General features: G+C 45.7%; 1 protein-coding gene across 3 annotated transcripts in view; it reads left to right on the forward strand.

The window, feature by feature from the left end:
- VOPP1 (VOPP1 WW domain binding protein) overlaps positions 1–22,917 on the forward strand; it is a 116,136-nt gene extending 93,219 nt beyond the window's left edge. For 2 of the 3 annotated variants that reach the window (XM_032758017.2, XM_058444746.1), the window contains exon 5: positions 7,612–22,917. In XM_032758017.2, coding sequence (XP_032613908.1) covers positions 7,612–7,802 — 191 coding nt within the window. In that variant the 3' untranslated portion in view covers positions 7,803–22,917. The remainder of the gene's footprint in view (positions 1–7,611) is intronic. The other variant, XM_058444747.1, reaches the window with a different exon arrangement.
- The last annotated feature ends 646 nt before the right edge of the window (positions 22,918–23,563 follow it).

Here is a 23,563-nt window from a genome sequence, read left to right on the forward strand (position 1 = left end):
TTTCTCCGTGGACACGCCCAGGTACACGGCACGTTCCTCCAGTACCTGCTGCCTGCCCCTTCTGCCCAACAGTTCCATTTCCTTGAGGTCCTTCACCTCCTCATGAGGCCTGCAGACACAAGGAAAAATGGCACTGCCCTTCCCCCTCCCCTTTTGGCTTTTCTTTTTTCAATTTTCCTGCTTTATTTTCATCTTTAGCACTTATCACCAACTAACCTATTTTTTCTTACCTTGCTCATCGTCTCTCTAAACTGCAAGTAACATGAGAACTGAGATTTTCTGTTTTTGTCATTGTTACATCCTCAGTGCCCAGAACAGTGCTGGCACTCAGTGAGAATTCAGTCTTTGTTGAATACACAAATGGACATAGGCGCCAATGAAATGAATGCAACAGTATATGCAGTACATGTTCAGCCAATTTTTAGAGGCATTAATAGATTCATAGCTTTATTCTGTTAAAAGTTTATGAAAAAGCAAATGAACTGAGCTCTCCTCAAAAGAGGCTCAGAAATTAATAAAGTCACAGAAATATATAAAGAGTGGGTAAAATTAAGCCCGGGAAGTAGAGATGGGAGAAATTATAAATAAAATACAGATTAATTGTAAAAATCAGAAAAATATAATTATAAATCTAAAAGTTAGCAGTTGATAAAAAGCAATAGAGCAAATTACATTGCTTGTTCCCCTCCTGATAAATCTAATCAATAAAGGAGAAGAACACAAAAATAAAAGCATAAATTAAAACACTACAGATTCAAAGGAGTTGAAAATCACAAGGAAGTATTCATGAATTGGAAAATCTGGTAAGATGGCAAAGTGTACGATACCAAAGTGCGTAAAGACATTGAAAATTTCGATAACTCAAAAAGCAAGCAAGAGCTTGAAGACATTTTCAAAGAATTGTCTCCCAGAATGTCTTTAAATTCATATGGCTTTTTTGAAACTTTTAAGAAACAATTCATTTTAATGAATGTGTCAATTACTGCAAATCATAGGAATGCTACCTATCCATGTTGTAAAGTTAGTATAACTTGGGAACAAACACCAAAATAAAATTATATCGAATCATATTTAGGAAACTGAATTAAGCAATGTGTCAAAATAGTAAACCATCATAACCAACCATGATCTTCCTAACAAAAGATCGTTTTATTTTAAGCACGCAATTAACGTTATAAGTTATATCAAAAAGCAATGATTGTCTCAGTAGGTGCTGAAGAGGCTGTCAGTACAATTTGATAAATATACCTTATCAAAACTCTCTCAAAACTGGCCATGTAAGGCCTTTTATTAATATAATAAAGACCTCATGTAAATTCCTGGGTTCCAGGCTCAAGCCTTCCACTGCGTGCTCCATGTTACCAGCTATGCCTTTTGAACGGGAAATGTTGCATAAATAATTGTTGAGTATGCACTTTAGATTCTTTGCTAACATCACATTTAGTGAAACTATAAAAGAATTCTCATGAAAATTGGATTGCTTAGTAGCATAACTGATATTTAATAATATTTAATATTGCTCTAAAATTTCTGGCTAAAATGAAAATATTCAACCATCAGGAAGGAGAAACAAAACTATTACTATTTGTAAACAGTTTATCAGTACTTACCTAAAAATCCTGGAGAATGAGCTCAGAAATATTTTTAAGAGTTGAGACAGCTGAGCAAAATGAACAGATACAACCTCAAACTAAAGCAAACTAGAAAGCTCAGAGGACACAGAAATGCCAGTACTGAGCTGGCAACACCTCTATTGTTTGTGAAAATGTTCTCTGGAAGAGGTAGTTCAAGGCTTTTGGCTACAAGTAACACATACCCCAATTCAGCCAGCTTCAAAAATAAGAAAGAATTGTCTCTTATGATAGAAAGTCACATAGAGGAAGGGCCATGGTTTAACTGCATGGCTTAGCAGCATCCTCGAGCTGGTCTTCTTCCATGGGCCCCTGCTACCCCGCTCAGCTCCTCCCCCTCCAGCTCTCCTTCCTGGCTGAGAGAGGTCTGCCTGGGTCCTCACGGATGCAACAGTGTCCACTGGGAGGAGAGTCCCTTGAGCACATTGTGTAATTTATTTGGACTTCCGCTTTTGAATCTGTAAAATTGAAATAGTGTGTATCTCATAGCATTCCTCTGTGGCTAGAATGACAGGCTGTATGTGAGATACATGGATCTGTGAGGAAAATGCACTTAGCATGTCATAGGACCCCGAGGTCCTGGTTCTCTTCCACGCTTCCTGCACTGAGAGGTACTTGGTCAGAGGCAGGCAATCTGAATGCTCTCCCCAACATCCAGTCAGTTCTGATTTATCTTAGTCTTTCATTTTCCCTCACCCATTTTTTTTTCTCTCCCTTTCAGTTTGCAAACCATTCTCTTTGGGAGAGAATACCATTTAAGGTAGTTTCTTTTGCTATTTGTTTTATTTCGTAATCTTCTTTATTCTCTGTGCACATGCAAAGCCCCCTTTTTTGGCTAGAGTCATTGCTTCAAGCTGCAGCTCCCTTGGGCTTTGTTTTCCTGACTTCATTCTGTATTTGCTCCTGGTAATAACCTCATTTTGTAATTTTGCTCTTTAGTCACAGAGCTTCATTTGGGACACTCACATTTTTGTTCTCACCATGCTTATTTGTGATTAAGGAGTTGAGGTTATGACTTTAAGGTGCTTTCGATTCCAGAGCCATGTGCCATAGAATCATCTGTGGTTTGTGGGAACGTCTTTGCCGTGATCTCTCTGAAGTCTGTGGGCACATTCCAGGCCCTGCTGGTCTTCTGTCCGCAGGCTTCCTGCAGAGAATGAAGTGTCCTTGCTTTCTCTTTCCTAAATGTGTCTCTGCCTCTGTGAGAACTGAGTCCACCTTCTCTCGGTTGCTCTTCTTTGTGGGAGCCTGAATGGTAAGCATGGCCAGCGTCCTGTGAGGAGTTGTTGTAGCCAAATGAGCAGAAGCTGAGCAGCTGTCTGGGTGGGCGCGGCCTCTGCGTGCTGCTTCCCCGGCCACACTGCCTCCACCTGGCCAGGGTCCCTCAGCTACTCACATGAGGCTCCGGTGTCCGGCCCCGCTGCCCTTTAACCTCAACTACAGCCTCTCCAGTGTGGTCACCAATTTTTTCACCTAAGAGTTCATGTTCTTGACAAGTACACAGTTTATTCATCTTCTATCCGTTCTCTTTTATATTCCAAATACCTCTCCATCTCCATTTTCAAATATTTCAATCCCATCCCACCAATTCCTGGCAGGATCCATCACTGTGGCTATGAACACGAAGATACCAATTAGATTGGATGCAAGTGCTGGCGTTTCTGGTTCTGCAGCGTGAGTGGCCACATTGCAAACATAGCCTGGCTGCCTCTAATCTAGAAAGACCACACTCCCGCCCCTCCCTCACCTGCAGCGGGGGTTGGGGTCCTCCTCTCCACAGGAGCCATGGGCTTGGCACAGGCTTGCTGAGTGGGGGGCAGCCAGTCACTCCTGTCATATCAGAAACAGGTGTGTCTCAGGAAACCCATGCACACCCACCACAATCTGGCAGCGCCAAAGTCCAGATCCAAGTTGCCACTCGTCCCCCCTTCAGTCACTCCTCCCATGTATTTATGGAACGTCTACCACATGCAAGGTGCCATTCTGGGCTCTCAGGGCACCAGGATGAGTGATGCTCTGTTCCTCGTGTTCAGAAGGCTCAAAATCATACCGTACTAGGCAATTGCTGCATACTCACGGACATGCCTTGTTCTGGGTACCAGAGGACAGGGGTGCCTGCTCAGCTGGGAAGGCAGTGACAGGCAGCAAGAGGGGGCTGCCTGGTGATTCTGAGCTGAGACTAAAAGATACATGGGAATTAGCCAGACCAGAGGCTGGGAGGAGCCTGGCATGAGGTGGTCAAAGGCATTCCAGGAGACACGGTCTGGGTGGTGAAAACCTGGGATATGTTATCTAGTGAGCGCCCAGGGAGGGCAGACCAGATCCAGGCAGTGTGGTTATTGCTGGAGATGAAGAATAGGGCAGGCGGTGAGACACAAGGCTCTGAAGTGGGCAGGAGCCCCTCATAGCAGGCGCTGTCCCTCTGGAGAGCTCACCGTCCCATGAGTGATTGGTGGGAAGGAGTGTAGGGCCAAGCCTGCCACAGCTTGGGTGGCAGGAATGAGCTCTGCCCGTGCTGCCCTGTGTTGAGGCTCCTGCCCGTGGCTGGAGGAGTAGCTGGGCCAGAGGGGACAGAGCAGGGAAGCCAGGGCATGGCTGGAGAGGAGGAGAGGTGAGACCAGAGACCCACCTGCCCTGGGTTGGGAGGGGCTGACTAAAATGATGTGGGGATCCTGGTGGAGCTGGAATGCTGTCAGGAGTCAGGCCCTGGGCCCCTGGCCTCTGTCCCCTGTCCCTCCTGGGCCACATACTGTCAGCCATCTCTCCCTCTCCCTGCATTTCCACCCCTCCTTCTGTGGCCTGCCAGACTCTCTTGCATCCCCAGGAAAGATTGGCCCAGCCCCCATGACACGCCACTGGCCAGTCAGCTGGGCTAGAAAGGTGGCAGGTCCTGCTAAGAATACAGGCTGCCTGGCCAGCCTCCTGGCACCTGCAGGGCTAGGCCAGCTCACTGAGAAGGAGTGATTGTCAATTAACATCACAGCGTGTCCTCCAAGTCTTTGCTGAGCCTGGAGCTCCCTTTCAAACCATGCCAAGACTCCCAGTGAGGAGGAAATGATGGCGTTCAGAGTAAAACGACTCCAGCATTGTCCAGAGACAGATGACATGCCAAGGGTGTGAGTGCAGTCCGGCTGGGAGGCTGGCTGTGGCGGCCCTTAATTCCTAGACGGCACACCACACAGGAGCCCGTGATGCCCCCAGTCTCCTGTGGCTCTCCCATCCCACCCTTGCCTGAACTTCTTCCCCCACTTCACCATCCTGTTTCGAGAGACGCCTGTCATCATAGGAAGAGTCTGACTTTCTGGTTCACTACTGGGTTCAAGTCGTGGTGCTGCTATAGCGGTAGTGTGACCTTGGTGAGGCACGCACTCTTGCAGAGCCTCTGTTCTCCCACCCAATCCCCATCCCATGCCGTTCCCCACCGTGCACATACGGCACAGGCTGGCCTGATGGACACTGGTGACGTGAGGGGCAGCCATGGTTTTACTCACCTCTCCTTACCCTTTCTACTGCATCTTCTGGAGAAAGTCTTCCTGCAACCCCAGCCTCTTCCTAGAATGTTTTGTGTATTTTCTTTAACCGAACCATCAACCACAAACCAGAACTGAAGGGCTCCTCCCAGGGCACACCCCGTGTAGGGAAGGTAGGGATGGTGGAGTCCTCTTGCTCCTGGCTGTCACCTCTGTGCAGATTGTTCCCACCACATCAAATCCTGCACCAGTGGGCCTGTCGCTTCTTGTCACTATTTTGGCTCCCATCTGTGACCGTCACGCACTGCTCCCTTCGTCCTTGAGGCTTTTGGTCAGTTCTCTGTTGCCCTTTCCCACATTCCTGTCAGCAAATGAATCATCTGGACCTGCTTCGCCTGGCAGTGGAGGCTGCCAGCCATGTTCACCTGCCCCTCTGCCAAACCCATGGTGGCCGAGTCCCTTGCTGTGCTTTTCAGGGCCACACCCCACATGGCTCTGCCCACTCGGCCCACTGTCTGGGGTGCCTTCCTGTGCACCAGCTCCCAGCTAGTGGGCTCCAAGTGCTTTACCAGAGGCCCTTACCCTCACCGAGCTGTGTTTTCCCCGAAAGTTCTCTGTCCTGTGTGTCTGTCCCCACCCCTTCCCATATGCGCAAGTGTTTCCATCCTTACAAAGGCACCTTCCCTTGCCCTGCGTGCCTTCCAACTGCCACCCGCCCCCTCCTACAGTCTTCATCCCCACCCTGGACTGTTTCTGCGTGCTGCAGCAGGGACCTGTGTCTACCATGGTGTGAAACTGCAGAGAAAGAGCACGGGAACCCCAAAGCCATAGTCACTGGAAATGTGCCATGCTTATTTGGAGCTGTCTTCAGCTGGGGAGAGAACATTACTTCTTCCTGAAAATTCTTCACCCCTTGCTGCCCTGGCTCCTGGCACGCCACCTCCTGCCACATCTTCCCATTGCCTATGCGTCCTTCTCATCAGCCTTAGACACTTCATGCTCCTCTCCTGGCCTCAGTGCTGCTCCTTCCTGCAGCCTTCTCCTGGGCACGCCCACGTTTCCACCACCACCTTCCCACAGGAGGCTCCAGCTCCAGAACTGCCTCTGCCCTCTCCAGTCCAGCAGGGACTTTTTCATCTGTCCCGCCCTTGTCCTGGTGCTGCTGTAGCAGTAGTGTGGCCTTGGTAAGGCACTAATTCTTGCAGTGCCCCTGTTCTCCTGTATTGCCCTGCCTGTTGGGGGGCCCTTATTGAGACCAGAACCTAGGGCCTTTTCTTCTCAGCCCTTGTCTCCCCCGCTGTGCACTCCCCATCGAGTCAATCCCAGGCCATTCATTGCCAACAGCCCTCAGCGCCTCATTCTCTCTTCTCCATTTTTTCTCTAATATTCAGAAGCCTTCATCATGTCTTGCCTAGACGATTGCAATGCCCTCTTTTTAAAAATCCTTGGTTTGTTTAATTGTATAACATATAGCAGGATCCAGATCTAAATAAAACATAATCTCTGCCCTTGGGAAACTCACGGTAATGGCAGTAGGTCGACTTCTAAATAGAACACACCCAAGGCAGCGGGCGAGATGCATCAGAGCAGCGCAGTTGGCATCTGTGGGACCACACGGCATCTCAGGTGGCATCTGTGGGACGGCACGGCCTACACAATATTCACACAGGGGCAGCTTCTTTGACACTTGAGTGTCTCCCTGAGCTAAATGAAGCCTCACTTCAAATACACCTGAGTCCTGTCACAAAATCAGCTATACCCAGGGAACACCCAACACTTTCACAGTTTTGCCTGATTCTTTATTTACATATGCATAATTCTATAGTGTTAATCTGCATGATCACAGTAACCAGACTGAAAACAGCACCTCAGAGTGAGGGCTAGATTTGGGGTCGGGTATCCAGCCTGTGCCCTCCCGTCACCTTCCGTGGTGCCCCCATGCCCTGCTCCTCAGCTTGTCACTAGGAAGTCAGCCTGTGGCTCCGCTCCTGACCCGTGGGGTGTCGATCAGCTGCAGCCCGGCTATGTGTGCCCAGGTGCACGGCGTCCTTGCCTGTGAGTAACTCCCACCCTGAGGACACGCTAGCCCGGCAGGGAGAATGGACCTTACTTCAGAAATGGTCACCAGCCAATGGCGTGCCCAGAGGGGTTGTGGAGCTGCTGCGATAATGCCAGCCTGAGTCGCGGAGCCTGGGTGGTCTTTGCAGCTCTTCCCATAGTTCACCACAGACGGCCTTACCTTACTGTGGCCCAGTTTCCTCCACCCTAATGTGTGAACTGGTAACGTGGAGTGTAGTCCAGTAGAATCAAAGCCCCGAAAGGGCAGGGACCTGCCTGTTGTGTTGCTTGTCACCACAGCCCAGGTGCCCCCTTACCGGGCATGTTGGGTCCTTCATACACTGTCGCTGAGTGAACAGCGGGGCGTGGTCTGCTGGCCCTGCAGCCTGCACATACTCAGGGTGTGATGGGGCTTTCCCTTCTGTGCTCACCTATATTCGTCTGTCTTTCAGGAGCCCAGCAGCTGGGGCCGCCCTATTACACCGACCCAGGAGGACCCGGGATGAACCCTGTCGGGAATTCCATGGCAATGGCTTTCCAGGTCCCACCCAACTCACCCCAGGGGAGTGTGGCCTGCCCTCCCCCTCCAGCCTACTGCAACACGCCTCCGCCCCCGTACGAACAGGTAGTGAAGGCCAAGTAGCGGGGTGCCCACGTGCAAGAGGAGAGACAGGAGAGGGCCTTTCCCTGGCCTTTCTGTCGCCGTTGATGTTCACTTCCAGGAATGGTCTCATGGGCCACTAAGGGCAGTTCCTCTGATATCCTCACAGCAAGCACAGCTCTCTTTCAGGCTTTCCATAGAGGACAATATATGAACTCACACTGTGTCTCCTCTGTTGCTTCTGTTTCTGACGCAGTCTGTGCTCTCAGCTGGTAGTATGGTGATAGTCCCCGAGGGCTGACGTCCTTACGGTGGCATAAGCAGATCTACAGGAGAGAGACTGAGAGGAAGAAGGCAGTGCTGGAGGTGCAGGTGGCATGTAGAGGGGCCGGGCCGAGCATCCCAGGCAAGCATCCTTCTGCCAGGTATTAATAGGAAGCCCCATGCCGGGCGGCTCAGCCGATGAAGCAGCAGCCGACTGAGCTGAGCCCAGCACGTCGTCTGCTCCAGCCTGTCCTCTTGTCAGCCTTCCTCTTCCAAAAGCTGTTGGAGAGACATTCAGGAGAGAGCAAGCCCCTTGTCATGTTTCTGTCTCTGTTCATATCCTAAAGATAGACTTCTCCTGCACCGCCAGGGAAGGGTAGTGCGTGCAGCTCTCACCTCAGGATGGGGCCTAGAATCAGGCTCGCCTTGGAGGCCTGACAGTGATCTGACGTCCACTAAGCAAATTTATTTAAATTCATGGGAAATCACTTCCTGCCCCAAAGTGAGACATTGCATTTTGTGAGCTCTTGGTCTGATTTGGAGAAATTACTGTTAGCCGTTTTTTTGGTGTGTTTATGGAAGTGTATGTAGAGCGTCCTGCCCTTTGAAATCAGACTGGGCATGTGTCTTCCCTGGACATCACCGCCTCTCCAGGGCATTCTCAGGCCCGGGGGTCTCCTTCCCTCAGGCAGCTCCAGTGGTGGGTTCTGAAGGGTGTTTTCAAAGCAGGGGGCACATCTGGCTGGGAAGTCACATGGACCCTTCCAGGGAGAGAGACCAGCTGAGGCGTCTCTCTCTGAGGTTGTGTTGGGTCTAAGCAGGTGTGTGCTGGGCTCCAAGGAGGAGGAGCTTGCTGGGAAAAGACAGGAGAAGTACTGACTCAACTGCACTGACCATGTTGTCATAATTAGAATAAAGAAGAAGTGGCTGGAAATGCACATTCCTGGGTAGGAATCACAGCTCACCCCAGGATCTCACAGGTAGTCTCCTGAGTAGTTGACGGCTAGCGGGGAGCTAGTTCCACTGCGTAGTTATAGTGTTGATGTGTGAACGCTGACTTGTCCTGTGTGCTAAGAGCTACGCAGCTTAGCTGAGGCGCCTAGATTACTAGATGTGCTGTATCACGGGGAATGAGGTGGGGGTGCTTATTTTTTAATGAACTAATCAGAGCCTCTTGAGAAATTGTTACTCATTGAACTGGAGCATCAAGATATCTCATGGAAGTGGATACAGTGATTTGGTGTCCGTGCTTTTCACTCTGAGGACGTTGAATCGGAGAACCTCCTGGGGAATTTTGTGGGAAACACTTGGGAACAAAACAGACACTCTGGGAATGCAGTTGCAAGCACAGATGCTGCCACCAATGTCTCTCACCACCCTGATGTGACTGCTGACTGCCAGCGTGGTACCTCCCATGCTGCAGGCCTCCATCTAAATGAGACAACAAAGCACAATGTTCACTGTTTACAACCAAGACAACTGCGTGGGTCCAAACACTCCTTCCTCCAGGTCATTTGTTTTGCATTTTTAATGTCGGTTTCTCCGTTTATTTTTTGTAATGAAAAAGCACACTAAGCTGCCCCTGGAACCGGGTGCAGCTGAATAGGCACCCAAAGGTCCATGACTAAATTTCATTTGTCTTTTTGATAGCAAATTATGTTAAGAGACAGTGATGGCTAGGGCTCAACAATTTTGTATTCCCATGTTTGTGTGAGACAGATTTTGTTTTCCCTTGAACTTGGTTAGAATTGTGCTGCTGTGAACGCTGGTCCTGCATATGGAAGTCCCACTTCGGTGACATTTCCTGGCCATTCTTGTTTCCATTGTGTGGATGGTGGGTTGTGCCCACTTCCTGGAGTGAGACAGCTCCTGGCGTGTGGAATTCCCGGGGCGTCCGTGGTTCAGAGTAAACTTGAAGCAGATCTGTGCATGCTTTTCCTCTGCAACAATTGGCTCATTTCTCTTTTTTGTTCTCTTTTGATAGGATCCTGTTTCCTATGTGTGCAAAATAAAAGTAAATTTGGGCATGTGCTTTGATTGTTTTGTGGGGGAGTGGGAAAGAGGGTGGAGATGAAGTTTCTAATGAGGAAGGGTGTACAGCAGATCTTTGGTTCAGTGGGGTGGGGTGGGTGGAGGATGCACCTGGTCTCGGGAACCAGAAACTAGATGTTATTTGAGAATGTAAGATACAAGCTATGGAGACAATTGTCCCCGGTGGGTAGGAAGACAGAAGCATCGCTAAAGTAACGTATTGTTGATATTGTTAGTTAACCTTGAGCTAGGGCTGTTTTTCACAGGTGGGGGGAGCCTTCATTTTAAAACAGCTCTGCTTGGTCAGAAATAACACTTCACTCACAGATGCTACTGAAGGGTGTAGCTGCTACAGTTAAACTGCATTTTAATTATTTATTTTTTATTTTATTTTATGTTTTAGAGATGGGGTCTCACTGTGTTTCCCAGGCTGGTCTCAAACTATTGGCCTCAAGCAATTCTCCTACCCCAGCCTTACAAGCTGTATTTTAGATGTATCACTAATTGACATAATGTTTGCAAAGAAGCATTTTCTTTTTTTGAGACGGAGTCTCGCTCTGTTGCCCAGGCTGGAGTGCAATGGCGCGATCTCGGCTCACTGCAAGCTCCGCCTCCCGGGTTCACGCCATTCCCCTGCCTTAGCCTCTCCGAGTAGCTGGGACTACAGGCGCCCGCCACCCCGCCTGGCTAATTTTTTTTTTTTTTTGTATTTTTAGTAGAGACGGGGTTTCACCGTGGTCTCGATCTCCTGACCTCGTGATCCGCCCGCCTCCGCCTCCCAAAGTGCTGGGATTACAAGCGTGAGCCACCGCGCCCGGCCGCATTTTCTATTTTGTTTCCTTTTTGTTTTTTAGAGACAGGGTCTTGTTCTCTCACCCAGCCTGGCACGCAGTGGTTCAATCATAGCTCACTGCAGCCTCGAATCTCTAGGCTCAAGCGATCCTCCCACTTCCCGAAGCTGTGGGATTACAGGCATGAGCTACAGTGCTTGGTTGATTTTTGCCTTCTTAAAGCAGGAGTCCTAGAGCATGGTCCCTCCCCTAAAAGTCTGTAGAGCATTTGGGGATCACAATTGTGTCCATCCCTGGGAGACTGGCAGTGCACACCAGTATATTGAACAGTCTGAGAAGCATCTTAATGCTGTTTAATCCAGCACTCCCCCAAATTAGTAGGCCATACAGTTCTTTTCCTTGTGGCAGGCAGTGCTGGCAGTAAGCATTCCACTTCTGCCCACCCCATATTTGAGGATGGCTGCCCTGAAAGGCAGAACAAAGAAAGGGCAGCAGTGCTCCCAGCTCTGTTATTCTGCATCCTTGCAGCTGGGCCTTTTATCAAAGTGCTGTTCTCAGGCAGGGCGCCGACAAATCCACTGACTGCTTGGCGCTGTGTGTGGTTTTTGAAAGTCTGTTTGATTTTTTTTTTATATATTTTGCATGTGTTTTCACCTTTAAAAGGCAGCTGCAGATGTCCCATTTTTATGATAAAACTAACTCAGAGTACAGGTGTAGCCCCACTGATGTAAACAGCTTATGAGGCTTTGAGGTTTTAGATGACAGTCATCTAAAACACCAGCTTCTCAAATACATCAGCTTCAGGCCTGGGCTGAGCCTGAGGAGCCTCCTAGGAAGTTAGAGATTTTCGAGCTCAAAGGGCTCAGGAGAGGCCCGGTAGTTTTCATGCTTCATTAACCTGAAGACTTCCTGACAATTGTCCAGGGGTTCCTCAAATGCTCGACTACAAAATAAAATGTTATTTGACCACTTCTAGGCATTTTGTCCTGAAAAATTGAAAGCATACAGAAAAGCTGAAAAAAGATTACTGTGAACACTCATAAACCCACTAGCTAGATTCTACAACTATTTATACTATAAAAACTAGTGTACTTTAAAAGAAAAAACTAGTGTACCTTTTCTGACACTTTATATACTGTGTTTTAAAGCATTGATAGTCACTTTGATCCCAGAATAAGGTAAAAATTAGTTTATCCTCAAATACTGTGACCTGCCTCTCCGTTTTCATTGATCCTAAGCACAGTTCTAGTCAAATCCTTCAAACACTGAGGTCTGACCTGCCCATTTTAGCAGGAAAACATTATCTTCCCTCCTGTCCCATGGTACCCTGGGGCTTCACTCCGCCCTTAGGACACAGACCTATCTCCACATTGGTGTCATTGACAGCCACTCCTGTGGGGTCCCATGCAGGCTTACCTGCAGCTGCAGCTGACGTGGCCCCGCCCAGGCACTTCCAGAGGGGTTCCATCCTGGGCCACCTGCTGGGCCCATCCTCTAGCCCATCCCATAGTTGCAATCCAGTCACTCATCCAGACAAACCTTCAGGTCCCTCCGAGGTGTGTCTGCTACAGTAACCATGACCGTTGATCCATCTCATGAGTTTCCAGACCATTGCACCTCCACTGGGAAGGGCCAGTTCTCAGCCTTTCCTTGGAAGCTCCTTGGTGCCTCTGCAATTTGCCTACCTCCTCTTGGGACAGCCAGCACTGCCACCATGGGCCACTTAGAGGGGAAGAAGGGAGCTGTGGACTCCAAAGGCCCCATCACGTTCTCTTCTCCTCCTCAGGGCCTTCTCTTTTTTTTCTTTCTTTCTTTCTTTTTTTTTTTTTTTCTGAGACGCAGTCTCGCTCTGTCGCCAGGCTGGAGTGCAGTGGTACAATCTCGGCTCACTGCAACCTCCTCCTCCCGGGTTCAAGGGATTCTCCTGCCTCAGCCTCCTGAGTAGCTGGGACTACAGGCACATGCCACCACACTCAGCTAATTTTTGTATTTTTAGTAGAGACGTAGTTTCACTGCATTGGCCAGGATGGTCTTGATCTCTTGACCTCGTGATGCACCCGCCTCGGCCTCCCAGAATTCTGGGATTACAGGCGTGAGCCACTGCCCCCGTCCAGGGCCTTTTCTCCTATTAAAAAATGTTTTAGTTACTCTTCAGCACTTAAGTACGTATTCTGTAAAAGAAAATACCAGTTTAGCTTGTTTTATATACTGGAATCCTGTCATCAATTTTACCTGATAGAAGGGGATATATTACAGGAACAGGTTTGATGGATACTAATCTCATCCATGACCCTTGTCATGTGGACAGAAAGTAAACCAGAAGAGGCTGAGCAGCTCACCTGGCATCACAGCCACCTATGGGAAAGGAGACCCCACCTGGCCAGCTTCCCCCAGTAAAATGGAACCAGAGGTCATTTACAAGACAAATATCATGACTTGAGATGCAAACTGAATGCTCACTTTTATCTGTCCTTCCCAAATGTCGTTGAACTTCAGAAAATCTGTAACAGGCCAAAAAAGTGCAAGAACAAAAATGTTGAGTAATTTTCAAAATAGGAGAAGGGAGGTGGGTTGACTGATGAGGAAGGAGATCTGAGGAGATAGAAATTGAACTGTACATAGAAGGTGGCTGGGGAGGGTGGAGCTGTTTCTCAGAGAGGCTCCGCATTGAGGCCGGCAGGTACAGAGAGCAGAGGGGCTGTGGAAAGGACCAGGGAGATTGACCAATGGCCATTGCAAGAATAGCTGTGCCAGGGACCAGAGGTCTCCTGCCTGACTCCCACCTGCCCCTCACCCCATGTGCACAGAGCAGCTGGCTGCAGGAATTAATGGCCCAGAGCTTGTTTTCTCACAAAGGGGGTGCTTTACATCAGGGGTTCCCAACCCTCAGGCTGCAGATCGGTACTGGTCTGTGGCCTGTTAGGAACTGGGTCGTACAGCAGGAGGTGAGTGGCAAGCAAGCATTACCACCTGAGCTCTGTCTCCTGTCTGATCAGCAGTGGCATTAGATTCCCATAGGAATGTGAGCCCTATTGTGAACTGTGCAGGAGAGAGGTCTAGGTTGCATGCTCCTGATGATCTGAGGTGGAAGTTTCATTCTGAAATCATCCCCACCACCCCCGGTCCGTGGAAAAATTGTCTTCTACAAAACCAGTCCCTGGTGCCAAAAAGGCTGGGACCACTGCTTTACATGGTAAGGCTCCTGGCATGGGTGAGGCGGGCTGTTGGCATCACTATCCAATTTCAGGTGTTTTGAACATTTTCTAATTTATCAATTAAAATGTTCATAGTTGGGCCAGGTACAGTGGCTCACACTTGTAATCCCAGCACTTTCGGAGGCTGAGGCAGGAGGATCACTTGAACCCAAGAGTTTGAGACCAGCCTGGGCAACATAGTGACATCCCATCTCTTTTTTAAAAAATTAAATTTAAAAAATAAGATGTTCATAGTCTGGGGCTCCTATGGCTTTCCCACAGCCCCTGGATCTCAATCCAAGGTCATTCACCACAATCCCCATCCCACCTTGGAAAATTTCTCTGGCACTAGAGGAAAGAAACTCAGCTTCTGGTTTCCCCCTCAGTCCCCGAGCCTCCGCCCACATTGTGGCTCTGCGTCCTTTTCTAGAGGATCTGCGTGCTATTTAAAATGCTTTGTCATAAAGCAGAACTCTTCCCTCCTTTCTGTCACTGTAGGAGGGGAGAGGAGTCCCTCCATTTTGACTCTAAAGTTTTCTCCTGACTTGCACTATACCAGCCTTTCTACCCAATCGCCCAAGCATTTCTCCCCAATCGCCCAAGCATTTCTCAGCTAAAGTGATCCTTAGTAGTTTGAATTCTTGTCACAATCTGTTCAGGCTGCTATAACAAAATACCATAGGCTGGGTGGTTTATAAACAAAGGAAATTTATTTCTTAGAGTTATGGAGGCCGTTCGGAAGTCCAAGGTCAGGAATGCAGTAGCTTTGGTGTCTGGTGAGTGTCTGCTTTGTGGTTCGTAGATGGCTGTCTTCTTGCTGCACAGTCACTTGGCAGAAGGGGTGAGGGAATCTCTGGGGCCACTAATCCCATTCATGAGGGCTTCCTCCCCCTCATGACTTCATTTCCCAAAGGGCCCACCTTCAAACACCATCGGATTGGGGATTCAATTTCAACATAAGACATATGGGGGGACACAGACATTCAGTCCATAGTAGTTCTCAGTGCCCAACATTCTTTGAATGCCAAGAATGAGAGCACAGAGTAGATGTGAGAGAGTCCTTGTGGACCTAACTGTCCATTGCTGGTGTCATGGAAAGACTGGGCTCTGAAGATGGACAGTCTTGCTCAAGTCCTGAGTCTACTAATTACTGGCTTTGTGTCTTCCAGCAAATGATTTAATCTCCAGTCTCCGTTTCCTCAACTCTAAAATGGAGATTATACTACCTATTGTTTATACCAGGCTTGCACATAGTGGATAATCAGCAAATATTAAAAATCCTCTGCTCTCTCTCATTCCACAATTCCTTGAGAAGTTGAAGCACAGTGGGAGAAGAAATGAACTCCCACCCAAGCTTTTGCTCATCTGTGAGGAGTCTAGGTCTGTGGTATCGTCAGAGGAGTGTGAAAGGAGGAATTTTCTTGAGACATTCTCCATGTAGTCTCCATCTTTCAGACTATGATCATGTAAAGGAAGCCAAGAGTTTTCACATACACCATCACCACTCCACACATCACCTACCGTTCTCCTTGTCTTGAAAGGTTGATGTGTGTTGCCCAGTGGATGTTGAGCCAATCAGAGCTAGAAGGAGAAACCTTAGGCAACCACCTCTTTTTTCCCTCACTACTTATATGGGATGAGATCTGCGAGCATCCCAGAACAAACCTCGAAGTGTAAACAATTATTTTGTACATCCAGAGAGAAGAGTTTCAAGATAGCTGACTAGAGACACCTGGCACTTCTGCACAAAGAAGGACCAAAACTGAACAATCACATAACAAGTGGAGCTTCTAAGAGAACAATGGAATTCATCAGAGAAGTGACAGGGAACATCTGAGGCTTGGAAGGAGAGGGAAGCAAAGCAGCTGGCCCAGCTGTGATCAGCTCGGAGCCAGGAGAAACCCCCCAATGCAGAGAGAAGGTAAGCAAGAGATCTTCAGCAGTCTACATTGCCACTGCTGACTCTTACAGTCCTAGCCACAGGAGGGCCCCTCAGCCCTTGTGGGCCCTAAGACTAGTCTAAGGAGCATCCTCAAGTCCTCCAATGCCATTAGTCCAGAGAAGAACTTCACTCTGGGTCCCCCACACACCCCTAGACCAAGGCACCTGCAGCATGGCACTATTTTGAGAGTCCAGCCTCCACCAGACTACATCCTTCCCTGGGACTCAACAGCCCTTGTATCTCCACATCCCAAGGCTGCAGCATCACAACACTGGCTGGACCCAGCAGTATAGCCAGATTCCCAGGACTCTGACTCATACAGTATTCTATACTGCAGGGAATCAGTGGTGCTGTGCACTGGGGAGGCAGTCACCAGAACAAAGGGAACTGGAATTCATGCTCCCCAAAGCCTGAGAGCCACCTGGGTTGGGCCACTGCCGTTGACAGCAACCCCATCCCCCAACTTCCAGCAGCAAGGCCACTGTGCACCTGCGCATACCTTCAAGGGACCTGGGAACTGGTTTGCCAGGCACCATCCTGGAAACTGAAAACAGGTCTGCTGCACCTGTCACCACCACTGGCACCCAAGCATGCCATAAAGGGGACCTGAGGATCAACCTGCCCTGCCCACCACAGCTGGCAAGTGCATGCACCATCAGGTAGGCCACCTGCCCACCACCTCTGCCCACACTAATGCATGTTGTTAAGGTGACCATGGGATCAGCCCATTCCACCTGCCACTTCTAGTGGCTGCATGTGCCATCGTGGGTTCTGATGACAGGGCTGCCCCCTACTCTGCCACTGCTGCTGGTACCCAGACATACCATCTGAGGGCCTGGGGATCAACCTGTTCAACCCACCACAGCCTGTGCCTGTGTGTACCCTTGAGAGAGCTGAGGATAGGTCTATACTGCCCAGTGTTATCCCTGCCAGTTGCCATGTACATTGTTTGGGGCCTGGTGATCAATCCACTCCACCTGCTGCCATTAGCATCTGCACATGCCTCTGCTGGTCTGAGAAGAGACCTGCCCAGTCTGCCGGAGTTTGCACATGTTGTCCAGGCGTCTGGGGATTGACCAGCCCTGCCTGCTGTAGCCTGCATCTATGTGCACTATTGTGGGGCCTAAGGGCAGGCCCGCCCTGGCTGACACAGCCCCTATCCGTGACCACATGCAGTGTCCAGGGTCCTGGGGATCAATCCACCCCACCCACTGAGCAGGTCATGCACACTGCTGTGGAGCGGGGCTTGGGGAGGAAGATCAGCAGGCTTGACCCACAACTACCACCACTGGGGCCCAAAGACTGCCCCACCTGGCATCCCCATCCCCAGCAAAGCCTCGCCACAGCCTCCACAAACAACCACAGCCCAATCCACTGAGGAACTCACAGATACCACTGACACCAATTATAGCTGAAGAAACATGGAAACTAAACTATGCCCCCACCCAAAATAAAAGCCAAAGCATCCTACCCAACCAATACTATAGATACATCTATCAGGAAAAGTCTTTTCCTATGAAAGCCAATCCATAAAATTGAAAGAAGAGACAGTTACACCAGATGCACAAGTATGAGTGTAAGGATACAAGAAACATGAAAAAGCAAGGAAACAGAATGCCTCTGAAGGAACACAATAATTCTCTAGGAACAGGTTTGAATGAAAAAGCAATACATGAAATGCCCAAAAAAGAATTTTAAGTAATGTTATTAAACAAGTTCAATGAGATACAAGAGAACATAGAACAAAAACTGCAGAATACATTCTTCTTGTCAGCACATGGAACATTCTCCAGGATAGGCCATATGTTTGGCCACAAAATAAATCTCAACAAATTTTAAAATTAAGATAATATCAAGTACCTTTTCAGACTACAATGGAATAAAACTAGAAATAAATAATAATACAGATGATCTGATTAAGAAATTCAACATAGATATCATAAAAAAGAACCAAACAGAAATCCTGGGACTGAAGGGTTCAATGAATGAAGTTAAAAATATAATCAAGAGTTTCAACAATAGACTAGACCAAGCAGAAGAAAGAATTTCTGAATTTGAAGACAGGTCTTTTGAATTAACCCAGTCCAACCCCCCAAAAAAAGAAGATCAAGAACAAAGAACAAAAGAGAGCCTATGAGACAACATAAATGAAATTTGAATATTGGGTGTTCTAGAAGAAAAAGAGATGGGCAAAGGCATAGTAAACCTATTTAATGAAATAATAGCTGAAAACTTCCTACATTTTGGAAGAGATCTAGACATCCAGATACAGGAAGCTTAAAGATACGCAAATAGATTGAACCCGAAAAAGTCTTCCCCAAGGTATATTATCGCTTGAGGAACATTTCAGCTTATAACTGTCAAAAGCCAGACAAAAAAAGAATTCTAAAATCAACAAGAGAAAAGTGTCAAATCACATATAAGGGAACTCCCATCAAACTAATAGTTTTCTCAGCAGAAACCTTACAGGCCAGGAGAGAATGTGATAATACATTAAAAGTGCTAAAGGAAAAAGAAAACTGTCACCCAAGAACACTATACTCGGCAAAGTTGTCCTTCAAAAATGAAAGAGTAATAAAGTCTTTCCCAGCCAAGCAAAAACTGAGGGCATTCATCACCACTAACTATACCAGCCCTACAAGAAATGCTTAACATGTTCTACATCTGAAAACAAAGGGATGATATTTTCATCATGAAAACATGAAACTCACTGGTGGAGCAGATACAAATGAGAAAAAGAAAGGAATCAAATGTTACCGCTACAGAAAACCACCAAACCACAATGATAACCAATAAGAGAGGAAGAAATGAACAAAGGATGCACAAAACAAGTAGAAAACAATTAACAAAATGGCAAGAATAAGTCCTCACCTATCAGTAATAACCTTGAATGGGAACTGATTACATTTCCCACTTGAAAGATATAGACTAGCTGGGCCGGGCACAGTGGCTCACATCTATAATCCCAGCACTTTGGGAGGCTGAGGTGAGTGGATCACCAGGTCAGGAGTTCAAGACCAGCCTGGCCAACATGGTGAAACCCTGTCTGCACTAAAAATACAAAAATTAGCTGGGCATGGTGGCACGTGCCTGTAATCCCAGCTACTCGGGAGGCTAAGGCAGGAGAATTGCTTGAACCGGGACCCAGGAGGCGGAGGTGGCAGTGAGCCGAGATCGCGCCACTGCACTCCAGCCTGGGCTACGGAGTGAGACTCCATCTCAAGAAAAAAAAACAAAGTTATACACTAGCTGAGTCCATTTTTTTTTAAATTTCCATAGGTTATTGGTGAACAGGTGATGTTTGGTTACATTATTAAGTTCTTTATTGGTGATTTGTGAGATTTTGATGCACCCATCACCCAAGCAGAATACACTGCACCCTATTTGTAGTCTTTTATCCCTCACCTCCTTCCCACCGTTTCCCCCAGAGTCCCCAAAGTCCATTGTGTCATTCTTATGCCTTTCATCCTCACAGCTTAGCTCCCGCTTATGAGTGAGAACATATGGTGTTTGGTTTTCCATTCCTGAGTTACTTCACTTAGAAGTAAGTCTCCAATCTCATCCAGGTCACTGCAAATGCCGTCAGTTCATTCCTTTTTATGGCTGAGTAGTATTCCATCATATATATAATATATAATATATATAAAACACACACATATAATATATGTATATATAAAACACAGTTTCTTTATCCACTCGTTGATTGATGGGCATTTGGGTTGGTGCCACTGAATGCATTTTTCAAAATAACCCAACTATATGGTGCCAACAAGAAACTCACTTCACTTGTAAAGACACATACAGACTGAAAGTGAAGGATGGAAAAAGATATTCCACACATTTCACACAAATGGAAACCAAAAGTGAGCAGGAATAGCTATAGTTATATCTGATAAAACAGACTTTAAGTCAAAAACTATAAAAAGAAAAAAAGGTCATTATATATGACAAATGGATCAATTCAGCAAGGGTATATATTAGATTGGTACAAAAGTAATTGTAGTTTTTGACATTAAAAGCAAGAACTGCAATTACTTTTACACCAACCTATAACAATGCTTGATATACATGTACCCCACACTCGAGCACCCAGCTATATAAGGCAAATATTACATCTATAGGGAGAGATAGACTTCAATACAATAATAGTTGGGGACTTCAACAATCTACTCCCAGCATTTAACAGATCACCTAGACAGAAGAATCAACGAAGAAACATTGGATTTTAACTGGATTTTAGTAAGAACAGAAAATAAATAAACTGGACTTTAAATCAAATTTGACTTAACATTTACAAAACATTTTATTTTATCCAAAAGCTGCAGAATACACATTCTTCTCATCAGCACATGGAACAGTCTCCAGGATAGGCCATATGTTAGGCCACAAAATAAATCTCAACACATTTTAAAATTAAGATCAAATCAAGCATCTTTTTAAACTACAATGGAATAAAACTAGAAATGACAAGAGGAGCTTTGGAAACTGTACAAATACATGGAAATTAAACAATATACTCCTGAATGACCACTGGGTCGATTAAGAAATTGAGAGGAAATTTTTAAAAATACGTTTAAACAAATGAAAATAGGAATGCAACATACCCACACCTATGGGATACAGAAAAGAAGTGCTAAAATGGAAGTCCAGAGCACTAAATGCCTACATCACAAAAGCAGGAATATTTTAAATAAACAGCCTAGTGATACACCTCAAGGAACCAGAAAACCAATGACAAACCAAACCCAAAATTAGTAGAAGGAAAAGTATAGTAAATATCAGAACAAAAACAAAATAGAGACTAAAAAACAATACAAAGGATCAATGAGACAAAAAGTGCGTTTTTTTTTTAAAAAAAAAGATACACAAAATTGATAAACCTCCTAGCTAGACTAACCATGAAAAAAGGGAGAAGACTCAAATAAAATCAGAAATGAAAAATAAGACATTATAACTGATACCACAGAAACACAAAGGATCATCAGGGATTACTATGAACAACTATATGCCAACAAAATGGAAAACCTAGAGGAAATGGGTAAATTCCTGGACACATACAACCTTCCAAGATTGAACCTGGAAGAAATAGAAAACCTGAACAGACCAATAACTGGTAATGAGATTGAATCAGTAGTAAGCCTCCCAACAAAGAGAAGCCCAGTAGTGGATGACTTTATTGCTGAACCCTACCAAACTTAGAGAGAAAAACTAACACCAATTCTTCACAAACTGTTTACAAAACAGTTGAAGAGGAGGGAATTTTTCCTAACTCATTCTACAAGGCCAGCACAACCCTGACACCAAAACCAGAGAAGGACACAACAAAAAAGAAAGCTACAGGCCAATATCTCTGATGAACACAGGCATAAAAATCATCAACAAAATGCTAGCAAGCTGAATTCAACAATACACCAAAAAGATAATATACTATGATCAAGTGTGATTTACCCAAAGATGCAAGGATGGTTCACATGCAAATCAATAAATGTGATAGATGACATCAATAGAATGAAGGAAAAAACTATATGATTATCTCAATAGATGCAGAAAATTGTTTGATAAATTCAATATGCCTTCCTGATAAAAAAAACTCTCAACAAATTAGACATACAAGGAACATACCTCAACATAATAAAGGCCATATATGACAGATTCACAGCTGACATCATACTAAATGGGGAAAAGCTGAAAGACCTTCTTCTAAAAACTGGAACCAGAACAGGATGACCACTTTCACCACTCTTGTTCAACATAGCACTAGAAGTTCTAGCCAGAGCAATCAGGCAAGAGAAATAAATAAAAGGCATCTAAATTGGAAAAGAGTAAGTCAAATTGTCTCTTTCTGTAGATAGCATGATCTTATATATAGAACAACCTAAAGACTTTACCAAGAAAAACCCTTACAACTGATAAATTCAGTAAAATTTCAGAATATAGTATTAGTAGTATTTTGATGCATCAATGATGAAAAAGCTGAAAAATCAAGAAGACAATCCCATTTACAATAATTAAAAGATAAAACACCTCGGATCTAACCAAAAAGGTGAAAGGTCTCTACAAGGGAAACTACAAAACACTAATGAAAGAAATAAACAAATGGAAAGGCACTCCATGTGCATGAATCAGAAGAATTAATATCATTAAAATGACCATACTACCCAAAGTAAACTTGATTCAAAGCAATCTCTATCAAAATACTATTGTCATTTGTCACAGAAATTGAAAACAAAAATACCAAAGTTCATATGAAATCAAAAAAGAATCAGAATAGCCAAAGCAACCCTGAGCAAAAAAGAAAAAGCTGGAAGCATCACACTACTTAACTTCAAAACATTACAGGGCTATGGTAACCCAAAGAGCATAGTATTGGTATAAACAGACACACAGACCAATGGAACAGAATAGAAAACCGAGAAATAAATCCATATATTTACCACCAACTGATTTTCACCAAAGGTGCCAAGAATATATATCGGGGAAAGGATAACCCTCTTCAATAAAGGGTACTGAGAAAACTGAATATTCATCTGCAGAATAATGGAACTAGACCCCTAATGTCTCACCATATACAAAAATTAAAATGATTAAAGGCCTAAATATAAGACCTGAAATTATGAAACTACTGGAAGAAACCACAGGGGAAATGTTTCAGGACATAGGTCAAGGCAAAAATTTTGTGGCTAAGATCTCAAAAATAAAAATAGACAAATGGGACTATATTAAGCTAAAAAGATTCTGCAAAACAAAGGAAACAGTCAACAGAGTGAAGAGACAATCTGTAGAACAGAGGAAAATATGTGCAAACTATTTTATCCAACAAGGGACTAATATTCAGAATATACAAGGAACTCAACAGCAAAAAAAAAAAAAAAAAAAAAAAAAAAATCCCTGTTAAAAAGTAGGCAAAGGACATGAAGAGACATTTCTCAAAAGAAGACATACAAATGGCCAAGTATATGAAAAAATGTTTAACATCACTAGCCATCAGGGAAATGCATATCAAAACCACAATGAGATATCACCTTACCCCAATTAGAATGACTATTATTAAAAAGACCAAAAAAAAAATGCTGGCAAGAATATGGAGAAAAGGGAACTCTTACACACTGTTGGTGGGTATATAAATCACTACAGTCATTATGAAAAACAGTATAGAGGTTTCTCAAAAAAACTGAAAGTAGAACTACCATATGATTCAGCCATCCCCACTACTGGGTATTTACCCAAAAGACAGCAAATCGGTATATCACAGGGACACTTGACCTCCATGTTTACCAAAGCACTATTCACAATAGCCAACATATGGAATCATGTAAGTGTCTATCAATGAATGAATGAAGAAAGAAAATGAGACATACTTATACAATGGAATACTGTTTCGCTATTAAAAAAATGAAATTCCATCATTTGCAGCAACATTAAAAGATGAAATTCCAGGCCGGGTGCGGTGGCTCACGCTTGTAATCCCAGCACTTTGGGAGGCCGAGGCGGGCGGATCACGAGGTCAGGAGATCGAGACCACGGTGAAACCCCGTCTCTACTAAAAATACAAAAAATTAGCCGGGCGTGGTGGCGGGCACC

This window comes from Hylobates moloch, unplaced genomic scaffold (assembly GCF_009828535.3).
Source record: "Hylobates moloch isolate HMO894 unplaced genomic scaffold, HMol_V3 SCAFFOLD_1, whole genome shotgun sequence".
NCBI classification, from domain to species: Eukaryota; Metazoa; Chordata; class Mammalia; order Primates; family Hylobatidae; genus Hylobates; species Hylobates moloch.